The sequence below is a fragment of the Dermacentor variabilis genome, chromosome 9 (genome assembly GCF_050947875.1).
Source record: "Dermacentor variabilis isolate Ectoservices chromosome 9, ASM5094787v1, whole genome shotgun sequence".
Classification (NCBI taxonomy): Eukaryota; Metazoa; Arthropoda; class Arachnida; order Ixodida; family Ixodidae; genus Dermacentor; species Dermacentor variabilis.
Window position 1 is genome coordinate 25,007,211 of NC_134576.1, and position 12,891 is coordinate 25,020,101.

Sequence of the window (12,891 nt, forward strand, 5' to 3'; positions counted from 1 at the left end):
TGACGGATAGCGGCCGCTACTTTTTAGCGAAGGTCGTCGATGATCTGCTCCGCTCCTGCTCTACAGAACACCAGATTGCTACCGCGTACCACCCTCAAACGAACGGTCTCACCGAGCGACTCAACCGCGCGCTAACTGAAATGCTGACCACGTACGTTTCCGACGATCACCGTGACTGGGACGTCGCTTTACCATACATCACTTTCGCATACAACTCGTCCCGTCACAACACTGCCGGATTTTCACCATTTTACCTTTTGTTTGGCCGCGACCCCACCTTGCCCTTTGACCCTCCGCAGTACAATCACCCAGCACTGGTTACGCTCGCGATGCTATTGACTTAGCCGCCCAGGCCCGAGATGTCGCCCGTCATCGCCTCACAGTCTCGCAAGCTTCTCAAAAGCGACGCTACGACCTTCGGCACCGAGACTACCATTTTTCACCTGGTTCCCTTGTCCTTCTTTGGACGCCTTCACGTCGCATCGGCTTGTCGGAAAAACTACTTTCCCGTTATTCTGGTCCGTACGAGATCTTACGCCAACTGTCCGACGTGACATACGATATCGCCCCAGTCGGTCAGCCTTCAGTGCATCCCAACGTCACCAGCGATGTTGCTCACGTCGCCAGGCTCAAGCCCTATGTCCCCCCATTACGTGAGGCTCTATAACTTGCACCGGGACGGAACTACTGCACCGGGAGGGTGATGTTACGGTGAAGGGAACGAAGAAGTTGAATTGAACTAGACGAAGACGAAGTCTGGCAGTTGCCTGAACGCCGTGTACGCCAGTTGTAAATATACATTATTTTACACTCGTGGGCCTGCTTTCTTCCTGCAACAATATGTACTACTCTATTCGCGTCGCGCATACATGCACTCAGATTACACAAGGTTCGGTGACAACAGACAGCGGAAAGAACCATCGATAACATTCGAGACACTTCCGATGCATGCAGGCGCGTCCTGCGCTGAGCGATAGCATCTGTTAGACGGTAAAACTCGGTCACCTGATAAAGATAAACAAGTACACGTGTCAATATGCCCACGCGGCATATGCATCCTACGGCCCTACGCAATGTATCTGGCAGCAGTGTAATCATGATGTTCCGATGGCGGCCTCCTCGGTATGAGCGTCGATTGCAGTTTAAAGCAGTTGTGCTCCGGCCTTCCACTGAGCGTTAGATTGATTGGCTGCGTTGATGCAGTGCCACGCCGAAATAGAACGCGAAAAAAAAATAATCATGGGGTTTTACGTGCCAAAACAACGGTCTGATTATGACGCGCGCCGTACCTAAATCTTAGTACGCACGTGTTCTCGCATTTTGCCCCCATCGAGACGCGGCCGCGATAATGAAACGCGAGCAATAAGAAACAAAGAAGAACACCTGTTAAACCTAATTTAAGAGTGAGACGTGTGATTGGTGGCGCAGCAGGGCGCTATAGATGAGAGCGCATCTGGCGTCTGTGGCTGAATCACCCCAGTGTGACACGCACAGCGGGGAACGTGGTGAGGAAAGTTCGCCTTCTGGGGACGTATTCTGCGACGATCACTTTCCGCGACAGTGTCACCTCGGCAATAGTACCGCCATCAGGCGCGCGCTGATTGGCTGGTTGCGCAAAATCGGGTGACGTAGTACTCAAGCAGGAAATCAGCTCTTCTGATTTTGCTCAATCAGCCAACGCCTGACAGCTGAGGCGTGGCCAAGGCGACAGTAGAGTTGACTACACCAAAGTTGACTGTTGAAAGGCGAAGCATGGTAACATTTAATGCGGTTAGCATTGTTTGGGAACTTCGCGCATTTTAAAGGGATTTCCTGCCTACCGATCTGTCTATCTGGGTCTCTATTTTCCAGCGGATTTGGATCACTAACGGGTACAGCATCGGGCTGCTGTGCTGAGTTACAGGGTTCGAAACGAACAGTCCAGATAACTTGGGAAACTGGGTATTTGCCATTGTGTATGTGTCGCTCTTCAATATTTAACGCCAATATGAGTCACTGCCTATGTGTCTATGTGCCGCGCTTCAATGAACCACTTTGACGCCTGCTTCGGTTACTGGGTGTGTGTCTGTGTCGCTCTTCAACGGCAAAAAAAAAAAAAAGAAGAAGAAGAACCCCTTAAAATTTTTCCGATGCTTGGCGGAATCGAAACCCCGACATATATATTGACCGAATCTTGACTGTGGCCTCCGAGATTAGTCGCGCTGGCAGCTTATTGCTCCGGCCGTCCCATTCGCGCGCAGAGAGCGTAAGCTCAGCGGTGGGCGTGGCCGGCTCTCTCTCCGCGCCGCGGCGCTTGCAACGTGCCCCCCCTAAAGCCCCCCCTGTGCAGCGCGGTTGAGGTGCCCTCATCTGAGAGACAGTTACTGCGCTGCACTTTACCCGCGTGTTCCTACTTCCCAAACAAGAATCTCTCTCCTTCTCGTTCGTCGGGGAGGCCTTCAGCAGGTGCTCGGTTACGGTTGCTGCGGCTTGTGTGATGCGTGCAAAAAATGATGTTGCGCTGCTGTGTGATCACTTACAGGATTAGAAATGATGGCCAAGGTCTACGAGATGCAAAATGCGTCCTGGCGCCTATTTATTCTCAAGTTCTTTAATTTTTAATGCATTAGCACTCTTTGCGTGTTTCACACACTTTTCTGAGGCTACCTATGTATTTGTGTGTGTGTTTGTGTCTAACCATTTTCCCGTCCAGCTGAGTCGCTGGGTAGTCAGTGATCGAATAGGGAGCCCATCGGGCTGCTGTGCTGAGGCAACCGGGTTCGAAACTAACTATCGGACAAAGTTAGGTCAGTGAAGCAGCAGAAGCTTTATGTGGGCGAGTTTGAAGCTTTATGTGGGCGATACTTGAAGAAAAGAGCGCTACGAAGACGCGGACTAAAAGAAGAACATGTCCGTCGTACATGTTCTTCTTTTAGTCCGCGTCTTCGTAGCGCTCTTTTCTTCAAGTTAGGTCAGTGAGTACGCGGCAATATGAAAAGTGTCGCTCTTGAGCGAACCTTTTTCATACCGACGTGGGTCACTGTAGATGCGGGATTGGGCAGGTACTGCTGTTTGAAAAGCGCTTTGACGGCTACTTGGAGTACTGGGTAGCTACCAGTAAGTGTGTGGCGCTCTTAAATGAACGTCTTTGACGACAATTTAGGTAACCGCTTGTGTGCCAGTGGGAATGTGCCGCTCTGAAATAACGAAAAATACACCTTGAGTTTTTGAGACGAGAACAGCAAGCCGACGCATTAGCAGGCTTGCGCATGCGCACTGCGCATGCGCCGCTTTTCGTCTTTCACAGCAACGCTTTAGCGAGCTGCCCCGTGATGCACCGGGCATGTGCCGCTCTTCAATCAACCTCTCGCTAACTTGGCTCATTGAGTATATGTGCTACTGGATGTGCAGCAAACGAGTCAACAATTCTGGGATCGAGTTCACTGAATGTGACTGCCGGGGCGAAACCTACCAGCGTGTGCACTCTCAGAGGCCATGGTTCCACGCGCAGATTTCTCGGCGGCGCCGTTAGATGGCGCAGCGTGTTCAGTGGGAAGCGCGAAGGATGAACCCGCTGCATACGCGCCCCATACGTGACGCGTTTTAGTGGCGGCAATACGGTGGACTGCTACACGGCTTCAGTGCTAATCGCATTAACATTATCATTGACGTTCGTAGTGAGATGGATGCTGTAGGAATATTTCTCTAGCTGCGCTAGTGCGCCACAGCCTCAGTAATCTATTATGGCCTCACGGCGCGTGCTACTGCCGAAACCGAAACTCGTTCGTAGAAATAAATGATCGTGCTAAATTATTTACGTAGCTCTGTACACTTGTTCGTTTAGTTTTCTTGGATTTAGACCGTTTGGACCTTAATTTCTTTTTCGCTCTGTACTAATGCCGTAATAAAAATCTTATTACAGAGAAACAATACTAAGGTTGAGAAGACGACGACATATGATTCGTAACATAAAAAGGAAAACTGTCTAGAAGCCGGATGACTGTCGATGTTTAAAAATATAATCGGCCTGAATGCACATATTTATTGCGGCGAGGATATCTAGCTAGTGTTTGTCGTTTCATTGCCTGGAGAACGCATCCTTCTACCGGCCTATCCGTACTATCGGTGGATGCGAACCGCTCTATCACATGCGTCGCCTCCAGCGGCCCGAGCGTCGGCGTGGAGTGCGACTACCGTGCTGCTTATTTCTTGCTATCGCGACGGAGGGCAAGCAGCAAGAGCGGCTTCAGATCGAAGCAGGTGTGCTGGTTGCTACCATGTTGCTGCGCGATCGCGCGGCAACCGAGGTAAGTCAGAGTTGCGGGCGACAAGCGAAGTTTTCTGCAGAAACTGGCGTCGCGACAAGCGACGCCGGCGATGCGCCCTCCGCGACGGCCAAGCTCGTCGCTCGAAAACCGCGTGCGTGTAGTTGCGCCGACGAATGCGCCCAGCATCTCGGTTGCGGAAGAGCACGCGCCCTTTGACCACCACGAGAAAGGGCGGCGAAAGGGTCGAGGAAAGCTATTCGCTCGAACGAAAAGAGCAATTGCGAGAACCGCGGGGCATGGCTGTCGTAAGAAAGGAAATGGTCGCGTTTTGAAATAATCCGTTGCATTTGTCGGCACGTTATTGCAGACACAGAGAAAACTCCGGCGTCGACGGAGCGCCAGCGGCCGCAAGAGGGCGAGCGCTTTTCATCGTCGGCGACCAGGCGTTCCTCGGCCTTCCGTCGCGTGGTCCGGAGGCTGTCCTTGTCCATGCCAGTCAAGAGGTTGCAAACGCCTGCCTGCGCGAACAAGGTACAGTGATGGTTAAAGTGCACGGCACCCCAGCTTGAGCTGTGCGAAGCCGACGGACAACAAAACCAGGCAAAGCACAGCGGTAATTAACTGTCGGTGGCGCCCCCCGACGCTCCCAGGGCGAACCTGTACACACGCTCAAATACCCGAGGAGGCGGACGGTGTCTCGATGGTGGACTATCGGAACGCTGGACCGAGGGGAACGCACAGACGCGCAATGATTTATTTTTTCGCGCACTTCGTGTTCCCAGACGTACCGACTAGCTCGATTCGACCGCTGAGGTAGAGCGTCGCACGGGTAAATATGGGATCGTCTGCCACGTGTGGCTATATAATATAGCTCATATCATGAGAAGCCAACAAACAAAGACATCAAGGACAACATAGGGGAAATGACTTTTACTTATTAATTCAGTTGAAGAAATTATAATTTAATGGAAATGAAAGTGGATGAAAAAAACGACCTGCCGCAGGTGGGGAACGATCCCACGTCTTCGCACTACGCGCGCGATGCTCACCGATTGAGCTATACCGCGACGCCGTTTCCCCATCCACTTTATTGCGTATCTATGTGTTGACTTCTCATAATATTCTCAGCGGTAATACTATTCCATCTCAGGAATAGTGTTACCACGTGGTGTTCTTTAACCACGTCGGCAGCTAAATCTAAAGAGCACGCGGGCGTCCTTGCTCTGGCCTCCACCGAGACGCGGCCGGGAATCCAATCTGCGACCTCGTTAATGGGACGGCCGTTTAGTCGCTGCGCGGGGCGTAGAAAAGGCGCACGTGGGAGCCCGTCGCGTGCAGCGGAAAACCGGCAGCGAGCTTATTCGCAACGCAGGACGCGAAGCCAGGCGCCGAGCTAGGAGAGACCTCCGAGGCTTGCGCACCAACAAGCGAAAACACCGCCACCGGAACCAGCAGGAAGTCATCAGTCCGCTGTAAGTACTCTACACTATACTACCGTTTGCATTCCAAGCATCGCGCACAACGTACGTGCAGACGCTAAGAGAGAAGACGTCAAAAATACATTACACGACCGTACTAATTCTTATCGCGACGCTATTTGGATCTGGCTTCATTATGAGTGAGAGCTGGGCTTGTCGGTACGATTTCACAACGTGAACAAATCATGTGTTCGTGTTGACTATTTGGACGAATGGCTTATCTATTGAGTCCCCGGTGTGGCGAGGTGGTAACCGTTATCATTTTCTTTTTTGTTTAGGTTTTGTTCGGGTTCAGGCACGTTCTAAGAATAGCGGTTTGCGTTGGGGTTCATTCGACGCACAGGGAATCGCGAACACCGTAACTATTAAAAAGAAGCCATCTTCCAACCTTGGAAGCAGTGATGCAAGTGCCTCAGATGATTTCTGGTACCTGAAGTTTGGAGTGTTCATTGTATTTTGGACTGTGCTTAAAGGGACTGACAACTGGTCGGAATGTGTTGTGCGAGACGTTGATGGAAATGAAATGACCATGATTTATAGTGGTAGAATCCAGCATGCTGTTCAAGATTTAAGTAGGAGATATAATTTTAAATTGGCAGAGAAGCCAGAAAAACCAGTAAGTGGCGAGGCCTGGCGGTGAAATCTTGATACTTCGAAATGTAGTAAAGAGATTAATTTGCTTAAGTCGACTGTCACTAAGTACGGTATAATTACTGCTTTAAATTGCAGTTAGCATATTATTAGACACTTGCTTTATTCTATGCGTATTACGAAGTAAAGAAAGCCCACGCTAACGAGCGGTGCTCGCATCGTCCCACATGCATGGCGGCGCACATGCTGTAGTACGCGCGCGAGTATAGCACGAGTCTACAAGTGTAACCAGAGTTTTATGGTCTCTGTTGTATTTCGGCGGAAGCCGCAGAGGAACCACGAAGACAGTCATGGCCGCAGCGGAACTAGCCCCTCTTTATTCAGAGGCATGTACATATACAGGTGGCGACACTGGCGCCACTGGCTGCGTGTAAGGGCAAACAGAAACTGATAGACATATTCCCCTCCTTACTTGCAAGAACACGATAACTAATAATTAGTATATTAGTATTGCTATACAGTATTTACAAAAAATTACAAATATCTTCAACCATACATGTCACGTGTTCATCACTATAATGCTGTATGGAATAACTATACAGCACGGCCCAGGACAGGCAATGCAAAAAAAAAAAGAACGCTCGCAGAGACACGCAACCGTCTGCACACAGTTCATGCAGCACTCAAGTTCTCTGGCTCTGCACCCGTCTGCACGTAGCACACAAGCTACATGTGGTCCCGGTATCGATCTGGAGGCCTTCTGTTCCTCGGTGATTGGACCCGACGTTGAAGCACACGGTCATCCGACACAGCTGGCGCTGAAGCTTGTAGCGTGGGCGTAGCTGGTGAGGCTTCTGGTCAAGCTGTTGAGGCGTAATCGTTGTGTTGCTGAGGTGCCAACGACGGAGTCACGGGTTCGGAAACAGCATTATGCTGCAGATTCCATGTGGCTGAAGCTGCGGGTACCCTGGATAGCTGCGACGCGTTCCAGGTTCGTCCATCATCATGCCGAAACGTTGATGGACCTTGCCGACGGATTACGTTCCTCGGGTGGCTAAACGAGAGGTCTCCCTTAACCGATATTCCAGTTTTTTTTTTAATTCTTACGTAATCACCAACAGACACTTGTCTTCTTCGCGGCCCTGCGATGGTCTGTGTACTCTTTGTTTTGCTTGCTCTTAACTCGTTGGCGCAGACGATGAAGTTCGGAAACATGATTGCTGAAGAAAGCTGGTGACGGGTGACCCACAACGTCAAAGCGTGTTCTCGGTCACCGTCCGTGTAGGAGAACAGACGGTGCAACTCCGGTAGCGGCATGTGGCGTGCAGCGATATATGCCCAAATATTCGGTTACTGCTTGGCGAAGCGGACGCTGTTCCAGCATGGCGACCTGCACAAAATTCTTGAAGACCCGGTTAAACCGCTCGACAAGTCCGTTCGCTTAGGGGTAGTAAACGGGAGAGTGTACAAGGCGGATGGCGCGATCTTTGAGGAACTCAATGAACTCCATAAATAAGAACTGGGGCCTATTGTCGCAGACAACTACGTCCGGATAGCCTTCACAGGAGAACACGTGAAGCAAAATGTTTATGACGGTGCGGGATGAAACTTCACTGCAGAATTTAACATCTGGCCATTTGGAAAAACAGTCGATGAGCGTAATGGCGTATCTGCAGTCATGGGGGGCTCTCTATAGCCTGTGCCAGGACGCTCTGGCAGGTGTACTGGCTGCTAGGGGGTAGCAGCAATCTGGGTACTTTTGTCAGCCGTCTGGCATATGCTGCAGTTCTGGATGGAAAGCTCCACTTGACTGTCCACGCCTGGCCACCAGAACCGTTCTCGTAGTCGAGCTTTTGTTCGAACTATACCAGGGTGAGCTTCATGGGCAGCAGCGGTTACCTGCGGCGTGAGAGACTTAAGGGAACGACGATTCGTTCGCCGCGCAGGAGCAGATTGTCGACGAGTGACAATTCTTCACGTACCAAGAAGAAGGGCTGAAGTTCGCCCGAGAGCGTCTTATGTGCTGGCCAAGATGTGGCGACATAGATCTTGACTTGTTCTAACATGAAGTCTTGACGAAGGGCCTGTTGAAACTGATCTTTGGTGAGACACGGTAACTCAACAAAGGACACAACCTCATCAAATGAGATTTTCCTGCGGAGACGGAACTGGAAGGTGGGAAAGGGCATCGGCCACCTGATTTTTAGACCCCTTCCGATACTTTATAATTGTAGCGAAGCAGCCGTTCCGACCAGCGTGCAATGCGACGGGGGCGGCGCCCAGTGCCTTGAGAAGGGAGCAGCGAGACCAAAGCTTGGTGGTCCGTGCGCAACGTAAAATGCCGTCCCCAAAAGTATGCATGCCAATGCTTACAGGCCCAAACACATGCCAGCACATCACGCTCTCCAACTCCGTATTTCTTCTCTGCAGGTGAAAGTGTGCGGGAAGCAAAGGCAACATTTAGCAGCCTGTAGCCATCCACCTGCTCGAGAACATCACCCAGTCCGCAGTCGGACGCGTCAGTCAGGGGCGTAGCCAGGGGAGGGGGGGGGGGGCTTATGTGGCTTCAGGCCCCCCCGAAATTTTTTCGTGCTGTCCATGCACCGCCGACCAAAGCAACCCCCGGCGCCGGAAGTCACTCTCGATTTTCTCTAGAATGTATTTTTGACGCTCGAAAAAAAATTTTCACCGCGAATAATGCGAACTTGGGCTCGATTTCGCGGAAACGCCCATGCACCGGGAGTCACATAACGCAAGCAGACTGTTCCGAGCACAAAATTTCAAGGGCGTGTTGATGGCGAACGGGCTCGCCACGGCATCTCGCGGAGGCCGCGGAATCTGCGGAGTGCATGGATGTCAACTCCGAAACTTAATGGGTTTAAAGTTCTTATAAACTTTTGATGTGAAAGCTGCATTGGCATTTTTAGATCTTCAATTGCGGAACTTTGTGAGTTTAATAAGTTATAAACATTTTATGCCAAAGGTGCATTGATTTTTCTAACGTCGTACATCGAAACATACAACGAGGCAAGCCAAATCAACATACTGTCAGACAAGTTGACAAAGCACACAGCGAGGTCCTATGAGACGAAGCGTTGTGGCGGTTCATTTGTGCCGTCATGTCACAAAAAAAATATCAACATTTTTTTTTCGCTTACACGAAAGAATTTATGTCAAGACAGTAAAGCCAGCAAATGTAACTACGTTCTTATTTATTGTTTCTATTTTGACTTTGTGGGGACTGCGTAGCCCATTTCGTTGCAGCGCCATAGCGCAGCACATTTTGGGCATAGGACCCGAGCGCGGCGAGGTCGCTTTCGAACTTCGCGCGCGCGGTCCACCGCTTTCCCTCTCTCTCATTCCTCCGAGGGCGCCGAACGGCAGCGGGACCGTAAAACACTTGCTGCCGTCCGCTCCCGAACGGTCCAGGGGCTCACCCGATTGGTCTGTTTGGGTGGGAACCCGCGTTCCCTCTCGCCTGGCGACTCAAGTCGACAGAGGAGCGGCAACGCGGGGAGAAGCTCTCGGACAGCGAAACGGTGCGTACTGACTTCCGATTCTCCCGGTCATCCCTTTGGTTGGCCGGTCTCGCCGAAGGTCCTCGACCCGAGGCGGTTGCGTACCTATTCGCTGCTCCTGTTCTGAAGGCTACGCCAAAGAGACGCGGCTCACTTGACGTGCGCGGTCGTACTGCGCCGAGTCGCCCTCGGAGGCTACCCCGAGCTGAAAGAACGTTGCCCTGGTAGCACGGTCGTTGGGAGCCGTCCTCCCGTATAGCGGCGTGCTACCGCGTTTTTGAGATACTGAGTGTCACCCCTTGACTTGCGGGAGCGTCGGCTCACGAGCCCCGCGCCGATACGGGTGTAGCAGATATCCTGAACGCCAAGGTGGTCGTATATTAAACGCCTTCCTTGTACTCCGGGCCTTCTCCTTGCGGCGCTCTGTTTCGCTCCCAGAGGAGACCGAACGAGCGTCCGCTTCGGGTACACGAAACACACGCGGCTGAGCTGATCGTCCCCCTGAAGGGCTCGGATCCTCGGACCCGCGCGGTGGTTGGTCTAGGTGACTCCCGGCGGAGCACCGCTATATAGGCGGAGACCACAACTTTTATTCGCGAGGACACACTGAGCCTCTTCAATTTTTTTTGTTCTCGCTACCCCACCCGCGGGCTGCCAGAGCCAGCCAGAGCGCATGCGTTTTTCTGGTGTTGCCCCGACCCCAGCGCGGCGCACTTCGGTGCGCGTTCGGTTTTCTCTGGCCGAGTAGATTTTCGCCTGGCAGAGTTTTGGACGCTTTCTATCTAGCAGATCAGAAAAAGAAACAATGGTCGCTCGCCGCCATCGCTGTGGGGACTCGACGGATTGCACCGCGTTCGCTTGAGCGCAATCTCTCTGGAAAATCTTGTCTCGCCGGTGTAGGATACAGAGCAATATGCGAATGGTTGTCGGTGGACCAAGCGTTTCACGTTTTTTTCGATATTCCTTCGGTAGCCAAACTAGGTGCCCAAAGTAGGCATTCGATTGTGGCCAACATGCTTTCCTTCGCGTTTCTTTTTTTTTTTTCAGTTCCGTGTTGCCGCCCCACAAAAGACAGAAAGACATGGTCGCGGCGCATGGTGAAAGATCGACTTTGTTACTTTTTTTGCAGGAAGTAATGGGCCACGGGACGCTTCAGTTACCGGATACTCTTACTATATTATTGCGATAGAAATTATATCGAACTCCAGGCGCATTCCTGCCGTCGCCGTGGTCTTCATGTCCCGTTGAAGTCCGAGGGCGATAACATCGTGACCACGCGCCGCATGCTGTATGTGCGAGTGAAAGCGTAGGAAGGGGGGCGGCGTGGGAGAACCAACGATGGCGGCTCAGTCTTGTGTGTGCAAAGTAAAAAAGCGAGAAGGAAGCATGCCGCCTTCCGTCGAGCGCGATACATCGAGGATGGAATGGGGGCGGGATCCAGGGGTCTGTGAATCTGCGATTAAGCAACATGTTTGTTTGCCTTGTTTGACGCATTCTGTAAAGTGATTTTTTTTTTCCTTAGATATGTAGATTTATTGGAGACTTATACGTATATTTCAATATCTTGTGGCGAGGTTTTGTGTATAGGTGCAGTGAACTTTGTTTCCGGTGACACTTTTCTGCCTTATATCAAGCTGTATCTCCGAATTTGTATATTCCATTGGATCTTCGCATTTTTGATGTACGAGGGCGAGTCAAATTAAACTGAGCCAACCCACCCTGCGCAATAATGGTTCGGTTCATTATCTGCGAGGCATGCACGTGGCACAGAGGCATCTCTTATTTATAAAAGTGACAAGCAGGTGTGAGGATAAATGTTCTTTAATGCCCTCATACACTGGGTTGAACACGGTTGCGTGATGTAATGGACGCTCCGTAACTTGAGCAGCGTGGTGCCGTGAGGTTTCGACAGCTGAAGGTGTTTCCTAAACAGAAATTTGTGGCCGTATGGCTGCCGTGTACGTTGAACATTGGATTTCATTGGCCACTGTGAAGCGTTGGAACAAGCGGTTCAAAGAAGGACGTGGAAGTTGCAAAGGCGATCCAAGGCCGGGCCAAAGCCACCATGCAATCACCCCCGCAAAAATTGCAAAGGTTGATGAGCTGATAAGACAAGAACGGAGGATAAACATCGATGAACTGTCAGAGCGTGTCATCATCAGTCACGGTTCGGTTCACGCTATAATTCATGAACATCTTGGTTATCGGCTCTTGTGTGCGCAATGGATGCCCAAGATTTTGAACCACCGCCAGAGGACGGAGAGGTTTGGCGCTGTCTTGACTCATCTGATCCGGTATCACAGTCAGGGTGACGACTTCTTGTCTGCAATAGTGATCGGGGACGAGCCATGGTGCCACTACTACGAGCATGATGCGCGACGGCAAAGCTTACAGTGGAAACATTCGTATTCACCACCCCCAAAAAAGCAAAGGCCTTAGTTTCCGCCATAAAGGTGCTGACATATTTTTGATCGTCAGGGGCCACAACTGATACAATTTGCTAAAGCTTCAGAGACTATCAATTGTTTCTGATATCGTGAAACGCCAGATCGGCTGCGTGTCGCAATGAAGAACAAACGACGTGGAAAATTGACGAATGAGGTCATTTTGTTCCACGACAATGCCCGTCCCTACGTCGCTAATGTGGGTAGCATAAAAATACAAAGTTCAAGTGGGAAACACTGCAATATTCGCCATGCAGCTTAGACCTGTCGCCTTGCGACCTTCACATTTTGGAGCAACTGAAAAAACAACTCAAGCGAACCAGATTTGTGCCGGACGATGACGTGAAAGAGTCGGTTGCAGACTTTTTGAAGCAGCAGCTCAAGGAGTCCCAAGACGGGAATCACGCGACTCGTTAGTCAATGGGACAACTTTCTAAATGCTCATGAGACTACTCTTAAATAAAGCACCCCGTTTGTCATATATTCGCACTGGCTCACTTTCATTTAAATCGCCCTTGTATATTTTGCAGAACTCCTGCTTTTTATACGTGCTCTCTGTTACGACTATAATTTCGGTGCAATTGCTCACGATACACGACTGATGACAGCTGCT

The 12,891-nt window shown here is 51.0% G+C and overlaps 1 protein-coding gene across 1 annotated transcript in view; it reads left to right on the plus strand.

Annotated features, from left to right (window-relative positions):
• The first annotated feature begins 4,065 nt into the window (after positions 1–4,065).
• LOC142592561 (uncharacterized) overlaps positions 4,066–12,891 on the plus strand; it is a 45,871-nt gene continuing 37,045 nt past the window's right edge. The window contains exons 1-3 of the mRNA XM_075704079.1: positions 4,066–4,286; positions 4,615–4,778; positions 5,620–5,719. Coding sequence (XP_075560194.1) covers positions 4,109–4,286; positions 4,615–4,778; positions 5,620–5,719 — 442 coding nt within the window. The 5' untranslated portion in view covers positions 4,066–4,108. The remainder of the gene's footprint in view (positions 4,287–4,614; positions 4,779–5,619; positions 5,720–12,891) is intronic.